The 17376-nt window shown below is 43.6% G+C and overlaps 1 protein-coding gene across 1 annotated transcript; it reads left to right on the top strand.

The window, feature by feature from the left end:
- Positions 1-621: 621 nt before the first annotated feature.
- ARL8B (ARF like GTPase 8B) lies at positions 622-15869 on the top strand. The gene is made up of 7 exons (XM_068907618.1): positions 622-902; positions 10664-10744; positions 11879-11952; positions 12382-12475; positions 13196-13263; positions 13507-13577; positions 13910-15869. The coding sequence occupies exons 1-7, from the start codon at positions 780-782 to the stop codon at positions 13957-13959; spliced, it is 561 nt and encodes a 186-aa protein (XP_068763719.1). The 5' UTR covers positions 622-779; the 3' UTR covers positions 13960-15869.
- The last annotated feature ends 1507 nt before the right edge of the window (positions 15870-17376 follow it).

The raw sequence follows: 17376 nt of genomic DNA, 5'->3' as shown, positions 1-17376 counted from the left end.
GGGGTCCTCGGCGGCGCCTCTCTGGGGCGCGGACGCATCGCTTGGAGCACGGTGCGGCATTTATGACGGAAACGAAGCTGCCCAGCCCCCGAAGCGCAATTACGAGAGTCCCGTCAGCCTTGCTTTCACAAAACACACGGGGCGCGCGCCGCTTGGCTCTCCCACTCGGCTCCCGAGAGCCGAGGGATCCCCGCCGCCGCCGCCGCCCGGACCGGCGCGCCGCAGGCCTCAGCCAACGCCTGGGTGGAAACGCCACGCAGGAGGGGCGGACGCCGGGCGGGCAGGCGTTTCCAGAGCGGGGCCAGTTGTGCCCGAGTGGGCTGTGAGAGTGGATTTTAAGCGCAGGTGGGCGGCTACTTTTTTTTTTTTTGGGCGGGGGGGGTATTGCACGCCTTTAGCCGCCACCCCGCGCTGCCCACAGGCAGGCGTTACACAAGATGGCGGGGGCGCAAGATGGCGCGCGGGGGGCGAGGAGGGCGCCCCTCCCCCCGCCTCCCCGCCGCCGCCGTCCCCCCCCCCCCCCCCCGCAACGGTCCTCCCGCGGCGCTGCGCGGCGGCGCTGCCGGCAGGGGCCGCTGCGGCGCGGGCGCGGCGGGCCGGCGGCGGCGGCGCGGCCTCTCTTGGCGGGCGGCGCGGCGGCGTCATATGACGGCGGCGCGGGGGCGAGGCGGGTCGCGTCGCAGCGAGCGGGCGTCGCGGAGGCCGCGCCGGAGCCCGCGCTGAGGCAGCGCCTCAGGGCCGCCGCCGTCCCCGTCCCCGCCGCCGTCCCCACCGCCATCATGCTGGCGCTGCTGTCGCGGCTGCTGGACTGGTTCCGCTCGCTCTTCTGGAAGGAGGAGATGGAGCTGACGCTGGTGGGGCTGCAGTACTCGGGCAAGACCACCTTCGTCAACGTCATCGCGGTGAGCGGCCGCCCGGGGCGGGGGGGTCCCGACCGGGCCGCGCTGGGCCGCCTCCCCCCGCCGCCGCCGCCCTGTGCGCTCGCAGCCTCCCCGGGGAGCGGGAGCCCCGTGGCCCTGCCCGGGCCCGCTGGTCCGGGGCCGAGCGGGCTGGGAGGCCTGCCGCCGTGGCGCCTCCCGCGGTGCTGAACGGTGTCCGGGGGAGGGGGGGAGGCTTGCTTGGCTTCGTCTGTGCCCTGTTTTTGGGGGGCACGCGGTGGAAACCGCTCCGAGAGGTGAGCTGCGTTGGGGGTGGTCTGGGAGGGGGGGGAATGAGAGGGAGGCCTCGGGGGGGGAGGCCCCGGTGGGCAGCTGGCGCACCTTCTTATTTTGCAGGGGGTATGACCACCTGGTGACATGGGAGCAGCCGGGGTGAGGCTGGGTGCACCTCCTGCCTCGGATCTGAGCAGGCCTTGTTTTGAGGCTGTGTCCTTAATGCTTTTGAGTGCTGCTGTTTGTTGCTTGGATGGGTAACTCGATAGGAAAAAGATTGTTCTTCTGTGTTTGCCTATAATCCTTTTTATGCTGATTAGCTGTCAAAACGTAGTAAAGGTATTGCATAGTTGAGGATATTAGTGCTTAGTGGACCTCATGGTAATCGCATGAAGTGGATCAACCCTAGTGAAAGGTAACTTTTCCTCTACTTAGGCTAAGCAAAAGTTGCTGGATTAACCTGAAGTGCAACTGTTGAGGTTGTTCAATCATTTTTGTTCCTGCTTCCAAGTTGCAGGATAATTTGAGTAGAATTATCTGCAGTAGTAGAGCTGATATTGATAGTAGTTGAGCTGTGATTACAACTAAATTTGGGCAGTGGGGTTACTCTACAGGTTTTTCCTCTCCTGGAGTCCTGGATGGCGATGGCCTTGCGCTGCTGGTACTACACAAACAGGAAAGCAAAGCAGTAGTTTGTACATCTCGTTTGAGGAGTTATTTGTGAAACTATACTCTAGATATGTAGAGTTGTACTAGTTGCATAGCAATTCAGCCTATGTAGATTGTCTCCAGTGGTAGAAGTACTGCTAAATAAAGCTGACATCTTTATCCAGCTTGCTTTGCTAGGAGTTGAACCTTACAGCTGTTCAACTGCACAGTAGGATCACATGCAGAAATTTATCTGAGTAGGTGTCATTCAAGTAGCCTTGCAAAACTGAGTGAATTAAGGAAGTTATGCATAGTATGCAACCTGGTTAGGTTAGCTGGCTTAGGTTTGGAAATAGCAAGTCACACTTCCCAAGTTTTCAGTTAGGGAATCTAGTGACTTGTGGGGTGGGGAGAGTGGAATGGAGTGAGTATGTCAGACCTCAGGGACTTGGTCACATTTTTATTACTGTGAAAACAACAAGAAAAAATAAACAAAACTAGCTTGAGCTGCACAATATTGCTTCTCGCAGGAAGAGTAATGCAGCCCATGGCACGCACAGCTCACTTCTTGTCAGTTGCTTCTTTGGCTTATTTTAATTCCTGATGTGCATTTGGAAATTAGCACCCAGAAAAGAACTGCTCTCTGCAGACCAGTTAATGGTCTCGATGGAAGTAGCTGTCAAAGCATTGGGATGCTATAAAGCTAAAATGAAAGGAGTGACACAGCAAGATGCTAGTCCTATAGAGTAGCTCTGAAAACTGGATTGCATACCAGGAACCTGGTATGGCTTATAAGGTTGCTTCCTGTGTAACAAAGCTGTTGCCGGTCTTCTAACAGTGTGTTTAATCTAATGGAGTTCTCTAATGTAATCTTCTGTGTTGCGTGGGTACCCAATCAAATCAAGCATATGTAACCGGCTTGAGATTTTTTTTTTTCCTCTAGTTACACAGGAGCCTGGACACAACTACTGCCTACCATGAAGGTGGAAAAATCCATGAAAGGCGAAAAGTCCAATTCGACAATGACATTTTTCTAGGTTGATAGTTCTCCTGGGCAATATTTATGCCTCCAGTGTAAACAAACACTTAGCTTGTCTGTAATCACACCAAGCTTAGTCTGACTAGAAGGTTTAAAAACCTTAGCAGGGAGATCTAGTTGTAGCTGGCTACAAAAAATGCAGCTTCTGCTTTGCTGGGGCTTTATGTTAGTCACTGTCTCTAATTAGATATTAAACATAATGAAAATAGTTTTCCATGTGCATGAGTAAACTTGCTCACAAGGGAGACTATCATTTCCTTCTGCTCCTAATTTCCATAATGTAGGTGGCCTATGGCTCTTATTCAGACATACTCTATGTCACTGCTGTGTTGCATCTTGAGTTGAATTCTTAGCTGAGGACTTGAAATGTCCCTTACTTGCTGGAGTCTGCAGTATCTTCTGTTATTTGCATCTCTCCAGCTAGTGTCTGTTAACAGGCTTTCATCAGGCTTGCCGTCAAAGCTGCAAGTCATAGCCATGGTGGTGTGAGATGGTATGACAGAACCAAGCACCACAGTCACGTGGTGCAACTGAAACCTGACTCTAAACTGGCTCTGCTTCCAGGCTATAGGCAGTGAATATAGGTGAATAGTAGGTTGCTGATCTTCAATATCAAAGAAGAAGGCTCACTCTTCCTACTGTAAAATCTTGCTTGAAGCCCAATAGACTGATCCTCCATTCAAGTGTTTGGCACTGAAGCTCTTCAACTTAACGCTCTCATATTTAATGGTCAGGAGAGGAGAATTAAATGGGTGGGGAGGGAGTCTGACTCTCATGATGTGATTGTCAGGTTAAAGATCTAAACTCCATCTGTTTTCTCTGAAGTGATAGGCTAGATAAGATCCCTCTTGAGGATTCCTGACAAAGCCTGAATTAGCGTGTGATTGGGTGTTTTTTTGTTTGTTTTAACCTTGGAGTCGGTGACAGGCCTTTGAATGAGGCCTTGGTTTCTGGGAAGAGAAAACTTCACTTGAAGCCCCTCTGAGCAAAAGATTCCTTTGGACAGTTGAGAGCTGAGACTTCCTTCAGTCCTCATGACTAGTATTGGTAATTCTGACTTACAGAAGCCATAGCGGAGAAGTATGGAAAAAGATTGTTCTAAACAGCATTCACTGCTAGTTTAATGCCTTCTGAGGCACCTGGATGGATCATAAATAGCATCCCGCTCACTTAACCACTGTGAAGTGACAACGTACGCTATGTTTGAAGTGAGGTGTTTCTTAACTGCAAGATCTCCTGAAACGGATTGCCACACTGCATTAGGTAATAAAGCTAATATGAGCTGACTCATTCTCCAGTTAATACTCTTGTTTTGAGGTCTTGCTTGCTGTACCCCAAGTGGCCTGCAAAATGTGACTGAAATGCAAGTCTGTTTCCTTTATCAGGGTCTTAAGTTCCCATATTGCATCCTGTAAGCAGTGGAAGATCTTTAAGTGGTAACACCTGGAGAAAGATACTGTTGTGACTTATACAAAGGTTTATGAGATTTTTAGGCTCCTATGTGACTGACTCCTAGATAGAAATGTGCCTTTTTACCTCTTGTTTTGCTGCTGTATGGTAGTTATTTAATAGGTAGTTTATATTCTCTTAAAAATTCCATTGAAGCCGGGTTTGGGGAAGTAAAAATGCATTTTCTTGTCAAATTAGGAAGCTGTTATGCTCTCTGCAGCAATCACTCACGGAAATGCTGTTGGAAAACCTTTCAAGGGACTGTTAGATCTGAAGGGCTGAGACTTACAAAATAGTGTTCAAGTGTTTGGATATAATCAGAAGGAGCTGAAACACTCTACAAGTATTTCAAGAAGGAAGGTAGACTACAGAAACCGGACAGTTGATTTGCCCACAATGATGCACTTCTGGTTTGGGGCTTTAAATATTGCAGGCGGAGGAGGCTTAGTGTATAGGTAGCTTTTATATACTGCTAGAATGACTCTGCTTCTCTTTCTCTCCCTCCCTCTGTTCCTCTCCTTCTCAGTCTCTCTCCCCCTTCTTCCCCCCCCCCCCCCAAGCAAATTCCTGGAAGATGCAGCTTTCCTCCTTTGTTTAAAAAGGAGAGAGAGGAAGGAGGAAAAAAAAAAAAGGAATGAGCAGAATGAGCACAGGGAATTAAGGTAGGGTTTCAGTAGAGGTGAATTAGGAGTGTCCTGGCTGAATCCCATATGCTTAAGATGCTATCTTCTAGTCAGCTAAGCTGGTTTGTGATGTTGTCTAGATGGGTGAAAACTATTATGAGTCAAGATAATCTTTGTGTAGTAACAAAGCTTCGATGAAGAAATTTGTCCTATAACAGTAATGAATCATACTAGCTTTTAGGTGTAAGCCAAAGGCTGCCCTAACCTTTTCTGTTGATGTAGAGAATCTCCTTGTGTAGCTTGTACGATCAAAATCTCAAATGTGAATTGGTTGCTGAGAACTATGTGGATGGGCCATTGTGGCCACGTGGACTCTGGTGCCAGCGAAAGAGAGCTACCACTTTAGCCAGGGAGACAGGAGAGGCAATACTAGTCCTGCTGCTGCGGTTTCAATTCTGTCTTGAATCGTTCCAGAACGCTTAATATATTTAAAATGAGTTTTTGAGGAAAAAAATCTAGGAATGCCAGTCATATCCTTAATTATTTGATCAAGTTGCTTAGGGATTCATGCTGACAGTTTGGTCACTGCAGCTTTCTGGAAGTTCGCAGTCTGAAAGGTAGACAAAGCAGCTAGAAGTTTTTGACCCAAGACAATTGGAAATAGTAGATTTACTAAGCAGCCTGTTTCAGTGTTGACTGTGTATAAAAAACCCACTAAACTTGCATGCTTTCTCAACTTTTGAAATACGTTAGATGATAAGTTAAATGCGTGTCCAAAATCTTCTCATCCTACCCTTCTGGACAATGATCTGGCACTCCAGTCTCGCTTCTGAAGTGAAGCATCTGTGGGTACTGGCTGGCAAGCCGTGCGTACGTCTGGCCTGTCAGTGGGCTGAACAAGCCGACAGAGGCTGTGGCTGGGAGAGATGGGCAGATCAGACCCGGAGGAGGAGTGTGCCAGAGGTAAGGTAGAAAGCAGTGTTTGTGAATTGGCTGAACTTCTGTGTGCACAGCTGTGTTTCACAGGACCCAACTCCTGTAGCTGAGGACTGCAGGAAGATCCTACTTGGGCTCATGCAGATACCAGAGCTGATTCTGGAGGCAGTACAGAGTCTGGACTGCTGTGCAGTGCAAGGGCTGACACTGTACTAGCTAAGCAGGTTGGCACCCGTTAAACAACTTTGTTGCTTTCTTGGAACAGGGGTCTGTGAGGTGAAGTTCAACATAGTGGAGCCCCAAACCAAAGGTGGTGTTAGCTGGTGCGTGGGCCAAATCTGGATCTGGTGTTGACAGAGATGGGGCATGCAATTCAGAAATGCTAGAGCCTATGCAAGAGTTGGTATGAGTTATACCAGACACAAGGTTAACTGAATTCAAACTGATCCATGCAGGTAGGCATCTGCTCTGTGCTCCCAGATTGCTGGAGCACAGTGCAGGGACTTGGAGACGCTCCAGTCTGGAAACAGTTTTACTCCTCTGAGAGGTCCTTACCCACCTCAAGCAGGTAAATGGTCACATTCCCTATGATGTAACTTTCTTTCACTTGCTTGCTTGTTACAGTAACTGTTTGTTGGAGCAGACAAGTATCATCAACCATCAAGGCTAAGCAGGCGACAGATCAGCTAGTTGATAAACCCCCTTGTCTTAAAGCACTTTAGGTCTAGTATGGTGGTAATTTAGTGTCTAATCTTGAAGGTAAGACCTCACTGGACCAAAGTTGCTTTAACTGTGCAAATCCACACTGAGCCTCCCACTTCCTGTGTGGCTGGGATTTATAGTTTTCCTTTTTGCGCACCAGGTAACGGTGAAGATTGTCATCGGTTGCAAGTTTTGAATTCAAGCAACAGTTGTATGCCCATTATGCACAACTTCCTGAGAATAAAGCCATGATACACTATCCAAATGTGTGAAGAATAAGTACTGGAGGGTACTTCTTACAACTGATCTTAGTCACCACAGTAACGACTAGTGCTGTATTCCATTAAAAGAGAGAGATTAGTCTGGATGAATGTTAATCTTTAACTGCCTTGATTGATAGGAATGCTGGAGAGCTTTAATGCCCATTGTTGCACCTAAACTAAGGAACGTGATGGCAGTAAACTTTAGTACATCGTGTGCTTGGGTTCCCCAGTGGTTTGGAGTATTGAAGAAGGAGCATCTCTTAAACCACAAGCCTTAACAACTAGTCCTATGGGTTCTTTGTGCATGTGATTTCTGATGTTCAGTCTGTTTAGTCTGTCTTTTCTTATCCTTACGTATGCACAAGGGTTAACTTCATCATGTGACCCTCAGTGAACAGTTTGTATTAAAAAGCTGCATGGTCTCTATGGCCTAAGAGCTAATGCCTTAATGGATAATCACTTCTAGTATACAAGGCTGACTTTCCAGGAGGTCTGAATGAAGTACAGTGTCTAATGGAATATTCATGAGTGCTGAAAACTGACACTATTGCTAGATTTGTAAACAGCTACTCTTGCTGTACTTGATGACACTGTGTTTGAGCAATGCTTATTGCACTTGACAACAGCCAAGCGCTCCCAAATTGGGAGCTGAGAATATTCCCATGCCTACCAAACTTGTTTTAAAGCTGACTCCTATTTTGCGAGGAGGAATCCTCATACTGTGTTGCATACAGTGATAAGGCTGAGTAGTTTACCTTAAGATAAAAAGTCTGATCTGATTCAAATAGAACTGTATACAAATAAAAGCTTAATTTTTCTTTTTTTTTTTTTTTTTTGTTCAAGGCAGTTTTTGGATATGAATACTTTGATACATACGATACGGCCGAAATCTTTCTTTTCTTTCCCTCCCCTTTGGAGGCAGCAAACAAAAGCGCAATAAGTTCTGGATTTAGAGAATGAATTTCAGGGCCAGGGCAATTAGATACAATAGGAGATGCTGAGATGTGATGATGTAAAGTCCATTGCAATCATCTTAACCATTCTTCTGGCTTGTCTTAAAAGATAAGATGACTGCCAGTAGCTTTCCTCAAATATACCGACCCTGAACAGAGGAGGACTTGCACTTAAATCAGAGGAAAGTATTTCAAAATGAAGATCCAGTTGATCAGTATAATCAAAGCCTTAACAAGGGGGTACCTCTCAAGGCTATAAAGTAAGTACCCTCTTTTCTTCATAATCCCCAGCCTCCAACTTTTTTTACAGAGAAAAGATTCACTTGTTTTCAAGACAATTCAATGAAAGCACATGCTACCCTTTCATTCTCTTTCCAGCAGTTTAAAATGTCAGATGTTGCTGGTTTTTTGTAACATATAAAGCAGAATATAAAAAGCTGAAACTGAAGTTGTAACTGAGTGACTGCACAATGGTGTGTGTGTGTGTGTATTTTTTTTTTAAAGCAAGTCTGAACAGTCTTCTGTTCTACCTGGATATGTAGCATAGATTATATAATACTTGACGTGTTATGTGCGGCAGCTCTACTGAAGACTGCAGAAGCTTCCTTGTGGTGAAGAAAATCTTTTGACCTAACGCTATGTTGAGCTTATGGCAAAAGTGAATTTGCTCCAATCTAAAGTAATCTCTATCCTGAAAAAATTGGGGGGGGGAGGGGTAGGGCATAAGTTATTGATGGGAAAGGCTATCTGTTGAAGGATTTAGAAGTTTCCGAGTAGGATTATCTTAAACGTGTATGGGCACCATGTCAGATGGAGGTTCAGGGAGTGTTCAGGAGACACTTAGATGTATGTAGGGTGTGACTGTAGAGACAGGAATGCAGTGATTCTTGAGGAACCATGGCAAGCTGACCCTTCAAAGGCAAGACTGGCAGTGCATGCTTTATTAGCTAAATTGCATCAACAGTGGAAACAATGGTTACCCGCCTGGCTGTCTTGCTACAGTTAAAATGTAATCATATTGGCTAAAATGGATGAGTCGGACGCTGAGCTCTCAAGGCAATGGCATGAAGTTAATAGGCATTCAGATTGTGAACCCCCCTTGCTAAAGTTAACAGCTCCGTTTTCTGAAACGGTGCTGCCTGAGACTAAGCTGTATGCTCTTCTCTGTAGCTTTAACAGTTAAAACATTTTTCAAATGAGAACGCAAAATATTTAGCTGAGAAGTTTAACCTGTCTGTTCTTCAGGTTTTCACTGATCTATAGTTGCTTCCCTTGGATTCGGGGAATTAAGAGTCTTTGAGCTCTTTTTAGAACACCTTTGGTTTGTATAGCCGTACTTCTGTGAAGCAGATCATAAACATGAAAAAACATCACCCATTTAGGAGACCGTTGGCTTATAACCTAAGCGCTGGATAAATTTTTCGTTTGGAGGTCACCAGCAGGATAAACATGCCGTTTAGCTGAAGGACTCTGTCCTGCTACATTTCAGCCAAATAAGCAAAAATGAGACTGCTATAATCTGTGTTTTTCAGTTGACTTCTAATGTTTATCAGCGTTTTAGTGGAATCTGAATGTTGTGCGAAGCGTCTAGCTTTGGTTTGCTAGTGGAAGAACACTGTAAGGGGGGAAATAAACTGAAGGAAGCATAGGTCTCTAGGCAGACAACTGAATGGTAAAGCACTGGTATTAAGCTGTTTGTCTTCTCTGTATGCAAACACCAAAACACATGTAGTAAAAGCATGTCCAGTCAGACTTGGTGACTGCTTCCAGCTTGTGAGCAGTATGATGCTAACTGTATGGAGTGATGCGACTGCCAGCTTTGTACCTCCTAAAAGTGGTATTTCTGCTTTTAGCTTGGACTAGCTTCCATGTGCAGCCTCAGAGGAGAGGGGTAGACTTCCTCTAGCTATGCTGTTGAACCCTAATTAAACGACTGAATGTATCCGAGTCAATCTCTCTTCAAAATCTGATGTGACTGTCTACTTCTGTTAAACATAATGTACCTAGCTCACTAGGTACATAATGACTGCAGGCTGAGAGTCACCTTCTGCCAAATAGCCAAGGCAATATGGGAGAAATCCATGCTACTGTTGATAACACTTGTTATGGCTCCTGGGTTAGCTGCAGAGTGGTAGCTGTGAACTTGGTTTTCAAACTGTGTTACAGATAAAATGTGCAGCTGTGATAAAACATCTGTCATTGAAGAGCCTCTCTGATATAATACTGTTTTGCAGCAGTTATGTCAGAGCTTTAACTGATGCTGAACTCCTGGTGGAAACAGGTTAGAATACTCTCCAGTTGTGTTTTGGTTGCCTCTCCTGCTACTGTAGGAGTTGGGCAAAAAGTCTGTAGCCTAATAGGAAGCAGAACTGTCAGGTCCTTCCACCTGCCAGCCTTTTGAAATAAACCTCGGGGAACGAACCCATTACTGTGGGTTGGAGGCTTTTTCCACAAGAATGATTTGCTACGGTAAATATTGCCTATAGAGTAGCTTGCATCAGAGGAAAACCTCCAGGGTACTTCTAGCTTCCAGGGTGACTAGGAGATCCTGAAGAATAGCTTGAACTTGGCTCCAGTAGAAGTAGGTGAATGACTCTTTCTTTAAAAGAGGTCCTAATGGCTGTCCATCTGTTTAGCTATGCAAGCACTTCTACTCAGGTAACTTTGTATGTAGTTAGTCCCCTGACTTTGTGCCTCAAGGCTTGAGAAGTTATTTCTAAGCCCTAGTAAGAAATGACTGACTTCACACAAGCTTTAATACGCATTAATTTATCTCCAGTTTCTCAGCTAGGAAGCATTCAATTAGCAGGCATATGGCTAGAAGAGCTAGTGGTATAAACTATCTGCATAAGATCAGCACTAGATTTAATTCTCTTTGTATCTTTTATTTTCTGTCCAGTCAGGTCAATTCAGTGAAGATATGATCCCTACTGTGGGCTTCAACATGAGAAAAGTTACCAAGGGTAATGTTACAATAAAGGTACGTTAACATTGTTCTGTGGGATTTAACCAAGGCAAAGGCAACTCTAAAGAGACTGTCAAAGTTATCTTCAGCTTCTAGTTCAAAACTGCTCCATTTCACTCTCAGCACTGGATCAAAATTGCTCCGTTTTACCTGCTTACGGGTTCTCGATCACTTCCAGTAATGCTACATGCAAGCAACAAGTGCTGAAAAGGAATTCTTAGGAACTTAAGCTACTAATACTCAGTTTATACTCTAGTTCTGCTTTCTAGATGTAGTTTAGGAAAGCAGGAAAACTTCAGCTGATTAGAAATGGCAGGTAGATGAAGTTCTACTACGAACATGATGCTGTGCCTTGTTTTATCTTCACTGATAATACAGAGCATCCTTTCTCCTCAAGATGCAGAGCTGTTCAAGGTTGCTTGTGAGTAATTTAATCATGTCATTCACTGATACCTTCAGGCAAAATTCCATGGACAAACGGGCTGCTGTGTGAATTGCTCTTAATTGTTAAACATGCTAGTTTCCGAGGACAAATTTAGGAAACTGAAGAGGCTTGGACAGATCTCAAATAGCTTAAGAGAATACAGCTATGTTTATTTGCAGGACTCCCTTAGTGAGTATCTGTCTTCAATTTCTAGGTTCATGGGCTAGTTAAAGCAATGTTGTGATGATACTGCCTTGTTTGAATCTGAGTAATTCACATGTTTAGGGCCCAGAGATCCTCTTCTGCTGCTGCAGTTTCCCATACTGCATTGATTGTGGAAGCCTGAGGCATAGGAGCAAGCGTCACTCCCTGCTATAACAACTTTCTGCTTAAGGGAAAGCTTAAGTCAAAAGTTAAATTTTAAGTCGATATATTGCCTTCTCATCTATTCCAGTGTGTTTCCATGCAAACTTAATGCGTAGATGCATTCTGGTATCTGAGGTAATATGCTGTAACTCAGATCTTATACCATTGGGCCAGCTAGCTCTGGTCACCTGTATTTTCCACTGTCTGAGATTATTTCTGTTCTAATACCTGAAAGGTCCTGGAGCTGGTGTAAGGAGAGAGGGACAAACTGAGCGTTCCTGTTTCTTGTCTTAGCTTTCTGTGCCACGTTTAAACACAGTGCATTGCTAACCTGTCTCTCCTGTCTCTCTCTTCTTAAGATCTGGGATATAGGAGGGCAACCACGATTCCGAAGCATGTGGGAGCGATACTGCAGAGGAGTTAATGCTATTGTGTAAGTGTCATCTTCCTTAGGCTAGTATCTAACTACAGATCTGACTTTCTTCTGCATCTCGTCTTTCGAACTGTGGACGCTTGACTCGCTGTACTCATTTTAATTCTGAAAGTGTACTGCAGCTGTGTTAAGTGACTTTTTGTACTCTTAAGTTCAGGGCTCAAGAAAGACTGAGTTACTTTCTCATCAGTGTCTGATCTTGAGGAGTAACTACTTCCTGTTTGAGTGGCAGTGTAGTCCATCTCTGGTAAAGAATCTTCCATAGGCTCTGATCTTAGAACTCTTTTTTGAAAAGAGCTAAGAGTTCTCTTAGAAGGTCTAGCTTTGTCTAAAGCCTTGTTAAATGTGCTTGAAATTGACAATGGAAAGTGAAGATTGCTCTTTCTGAAGTCGTTCAGTCTCACTGAACTAACCTTATTCTCTTTAAAGCTACATGGTAGATGCTGCAGATCGTGAAAAGATAGAAGCCTCTCGAAATGAGCTGCACAATCTTCTAGATAAACCACAGTTACAAGGAATCCCTGTAAGTAATACCGCATTAAATACGTGTTTAACTAGCGTTAAATTTGTGAGAGGAATGTGCATAGTTTTAACAACTCTGAAGCCTGCCTTGGAACCTTTAAGTCAACTCTAAGGCCTAACCTTGTGTGTTAGTGTAAGCATGAATGCTACTTGTCCCGCCTGCCTTAAATCATAACCTGTTGACCTCCAATCAGTCCTTCAGTGATCTTAGACTTATTCTTGTTCAGTGCCCACAAAAAAGAAATCGGAGCAGGAGTTTAGACTACAGTATTCCACAACAGAAGCTTGCTCTCTCTTCTAGAACCTACTGCTGTGCAAGCTAAAGAGTGTAGCGCAAATTATAGAGTAAGCTTGGGAAATCTCAGCTGAGAGTTTACTAAGATTATTCTGTTTTATCAAGTGATGTGTTCTCATAGTTGCTCTCTGGACATAAAAGTTTGAGCTTCTTATTCCTTGTGGCTAGATTGTAGAAGCAGCCAACAATGACTTGAGATGACTCAGGTACTTAAAGAAAAAGATGTCTTAGGTTAGGCTAAAAATAGGATCAAATTATTAGTATCTCATTGACCCTTTTTTTGGTAGCTAATCTTCCCTCCTGATTTGTTTCACTAGTAAATGTCTTATGCAGTTTGGTTTAATAGTGTAGTGCAGACTGCTTGTCAGACTCGCCTAAAGTTAAAAAATCAATTCTGCGACTGTTTCCTTCTGCTTTGGCTTTCAGGTTTTAGTACTTGGAAACAAGAGAGACCTTCCTAATGCTCTGGATGAGAAACAGCTAATTGAAAAGATGTAAGTCTTAACGCTTCCTGTGAAAGGCTATTTTAATTCAATACATGAGTTCCTGTACCTAGGGCTATGTTAAACAAACAAGGTTGTGTTTAGAAGCGGAAAAACCCAGCAACAGCTGGTAGCTGAAACATTGTACAGAAACAAGCTACATACAGAAGATCAAGTGGGAACAGTTTAAAGATCCTCAATATAGGAGTGCTTGCGATGAACAGAATGTGTATTGAAATCTTGTCTCCTTTGTAGGAACCTTGCTGCTATTCAGGACAGAGAAATCTGCTGCTATTCAATTTCTTGCAAAGAGAAGGATAATATAGGTAACTACTAACCTAAGATGTTAAGCGTTATCGAGAGCTGTCAGGGGATGGACTGGGGGATTGTAACTTAAATGCAAGCTTCCTGGCTTCAGGAAGTAGGTAACAAGCCCAAGAACAATATGCAAGTACACTGGTCAAACTTTGGCATAACTCCGGATGGCAATGAGGAAGCGTGACTGGCATCATTCTATTAATCTGTCTTGGACCATCCTCTAGAGAAGGGTTGGATGTTCCTCTTGTTTATTTGAGCAGACTGGCATACCAAAGCGATGCCAGTAATGTAAGTACAGTTAAATATGTGAATATGGAACTCTTCTTCTCTCTCCCTTTAGATATCACGCTTCAGTGGCTTATTCAGCATTCAAAATCTAGAAGAAGCTGAAGTCTTCCTGGAATCTCCAGTACCAGTTGGCCATAATCTCAATTGTCCACTTCCCTCCATAATGAGATATTACCCAAAAATCCTGTATCAAGAATCTGCCTTTTCACAGTTCATTTCTCATGTGCACTGCTGAAGACTGTATTCCTATTTTGTCACAGAAACAACTAGAGTTGTCATGATAAAGTCAGCACAAAATATTTATTTTACAACCATCTAAGGTTGGGAGGGTTGGGGGGGCTTTTTAAAAAATGATCTCTACCATGTTAACTATGATGGTACACTCTGTTCTGGTTTTTCAGGGCCAGGTTTTTATATGATTTTCAGCAGGTGTTTTATTTCTAGTGTTTAGTGGCTTGAAGATGCTGATGCTTGACAGCATTACGATTCTGTAAGATGCCACATACAGTAGTTAAAAACATTGAAGCGTGAATTGTGGGATAGTAATTTATCTCACAGATGCATGTGATGTGTATATGTAAGCAGAGAAATGGAAGCTGTTTGCAGAGGGGAGCACAAGGCATAGATCAGCATCACTAATCTACAGCTGAGATCTTACCCTGTCACTTTAAAAAGAAAACTTATGAATTGGGAAAGAATCAACTGTTCAAAGTCATTGTCTGTTGCTTCTGCTTAACACTTGTATGGGGGATGGGAATGGACTGTTTTGTCAAGCTTTCAAAAATTGTAGTATTCCAGCATAAAAACAAGTTGCTAGGAACATCAGACTTTGTTCAAACACATTTTTTCTATCTCCAGATACTAGTGATCTCTCTCTGAAACCAGAACACAAATTCTGAGCTGCTGCATGACACTTAAATTACTGATGTTCTTGTATAGAGTCAGTTGTTGACCTTTAGCACAGTATCTATGTAATTGTCTAGTGTCTCTCCTGCTCATGAAATAGCTGGGCACAGTTTCACCTGGTGCTATGAAACATCTAAGCTATTGTGACAACTCTAGCCCTGCCTGCTTTCTTGATGTAACCATGTGCAAAGTCTGTAAGTTGCAAGATGAAATGTTTTACTGTGTCAAAGCACAAGAGAGCCAATGAATTGATCCTATTTCTTGACTAGCCTCTACCATATAGAGAAATATGTGTAAACTAAAGATTGTAACATTTTTCGTAGCTTTACTTTCTCAGTGACTTCCAATATATTTAAAGGGACAGACTTGTTAAGACTGGTTTGTTCATACAGTAATGTCAGTGTAGCTTATTAGTGTATACAAATACATGGTACACCTGCTTGTGTTGCCTCACACTGTGTGTGATTCCTCACCTAAGCGTAGAGTTTGCGTTATTTCAGTCTTTGGTTGAAAACACTGTTTAGTCCACTATCAATTTTGACAAACCAGTTCTAATTTAGACTGCCATGGCCTTACTGTTCTGTACCGACTACTGCACTGTTGCACAGACACTACATGCTGCCTGTATTCAGTCTGGACTTGCATTTTAACTTTTTGTCCCCTTTAAGTTCTCTGAAGCATGGTTTCAATTAATTCATACTCTGGTGCTGTAGAGGAGAGGGTATATTAACTTGCTACTGTGGTCACCAGTTCTCCATGAACTGCTACAGTACGTCTATTTAGCAAACTTGCTTGTGCCTGAAATAAGGAAATTAAACTAGAACGTGTGAATCTCTTGTGGGGGACCAGGTCACTGTTTAGTTAACTGGCCTATAGCTAAACTTGATGTGTTTGGTGTTTATCTACTTCACTGCTTTCAGCGTTTATGGCATCCAAACACTACCAATTGTTAACCTGTGCATTACTCTCTGCATGTGAACAACTTATACAATTACTGAACTTTGTAAATACGTGAATTTTTTTATTTAGGTGGATGCATATGTTGGTTTACTGCTCTTCAGCTTTATTCAATAAACTTATGTTTTGAGGGTTGTATTGACACTTAACTGACTGACTTGAGTCGATGTGGCTTAACTCATGGCAATGCCTAGTGGGCAGTCTGTGTCTTTTCCCCCAGAAAACCAAAATGGGGGAAGAAGGCTCAGGAAATACCTGAGCTTTATGTTCTGTGGTTAAACTTTTTAAAGTGAAACTCTTGTAAAACTACCTTTCCAGCCTGCAGCTTTCTCAGCTTACGTGAGCAAGTTTAGCTAGTCAGTACTAGCTCACGTACTTTTTCTTTCTTTTTTTTTTTTTTTCTGGCTTGGGGGGGGGGAAATGCTTTTTAATTAGCTGAAGGGTCTTAAACGTGGCAGCCTCCTGGAATTCCATTTTTTCAGGAGGAAAAAGGCTTGTGATTACAAGCTCTTTTGTCATCAAGCCTGGAATAAAATGATGCTTAGGTTTCTAGCACAAGTATCTGATCTAGGAATGTCTAATCAGTCAGGGCTAATAAGAGTAGAACGTTCTCACCTCGTTGGAAAGTGAGATTTTTATTGACTGAGGTCTCAAACAAAGTCTTTGTCTTGATTTTAATCTTAGTTACACTGACTGTTCTCCCCAATGGCTTTTCTCATTAAGTTGTCTTGGATTGCTGATTAACTCATAACATCTTCTAGGTAATGGTAACAAATGGGATGTCTTCTATTCACAGCCTGTTTTCATGCAAGCTTTCAAACTTACTGAGCTGTAACAGTTCATTTTTAAGTCTGAATAGCATCCATCACACGTAACTGGGCTCATGAGAAGGGGACTAATGAACTGAAGTAGAACATCCTGTGTGTGTTACTCTATTTAGGCGTTTCTAGCATGTGAAGTTAGCTACCTGAAGCTAACGGTCAAAGCCAAATGTTTCCTTTGCTCAGAATGTCTGAGAACAGTATTACCGCTGTGTGCGATATCTGTCACCCTGATTGGTCTAATACCAGTCCTAATGACTTAAGTTAGCTGGAGTGCAAGCTTGGCCAACAGTTGATTCCTCAAGGTGGCATTCAAGTAATACTTGGTTTCTACTTCTAAATGTAAGTAGCGGAGAGCTACAATGGCTACCTATAATGTACATAGTGTAAGGAGTACTCTTGCATTACTTTACAAAATGAAGTTTGTATATACTTGGTTTTACACAGCTATTCTTTTACTGTGCTTCCTGAGGCCTTAGCTACTCATAACACTGGCATAAACGTAGGCCTTTAAGTGAACGTTTGAATCCAGCGCTGAGGGTTATGTTTTCTGCAGTTTGAGGGCTTGATCAACTTGCCAACTACCTTAATTTTGAGATGGATTGGAAGTATGTAGTAAGTCTTCCCGGAGGAGTGAGGCTGTTCTCACCACCTTTCAGCCTTGGGCTGAAAGACTGTTGACTTTCATCTTGCATGGTTGAAGTCCAAGGTCAAGCCTTTTCTTTTCTAATAAAGGGGGGGGGGGAGTTGCAAGATAGGCATTAACTATGTTGTCTGCTAAACTTGGATGCTATAGCAGTGCTCTGCTTCTAGAAATCTGAGCCAGTCATACCTC

This window comes from Struthio camelus, chromosome 14 (assembly GCF_040807025.1).
Source record: "Struthio camelus isolate bStrCam1 chromosome 14, bStrCam1.hap1, whole genome shotgun sequence".
Classification (NCBI taxonomy): domain Eukaryota; kingdom Metazoa; phylum Chordata; class Aves; order Struthioniformes; family Struthionidae; genus Struthio; species Struthio camelus.
The sequence above is the reverse complement of the archived record's forward strand: the minus strand, read 5'-3'. Positions and strand labels throughout refer to the sequence as shown.

Excerpts from the sequence above, each read along its gene's own strand:
- ARL8B (XM_068907618.1), top strand. The coding sequence starts at position 780 with ATGCTGGCGCTGCTGTCGCGGCTGCTGGACTGGTTCCGCTCGCTCTTC. Across the intron at positions 10,745-11,878 it reads AGGGTAATGTTACAATAAAG|ATCTGGGATATAGGAGGGCA; the intron begins GTACGTTAACAT and ends TCTCTTCTTAAG. Across the intron at positions 12,476-13,195 it reads CACAGTTACAAGGAATCCCT|GTTTTAGTACTTGGAAACAA; the intron begins GTAAGTAATACC and ends TTTGGCTTTCAG.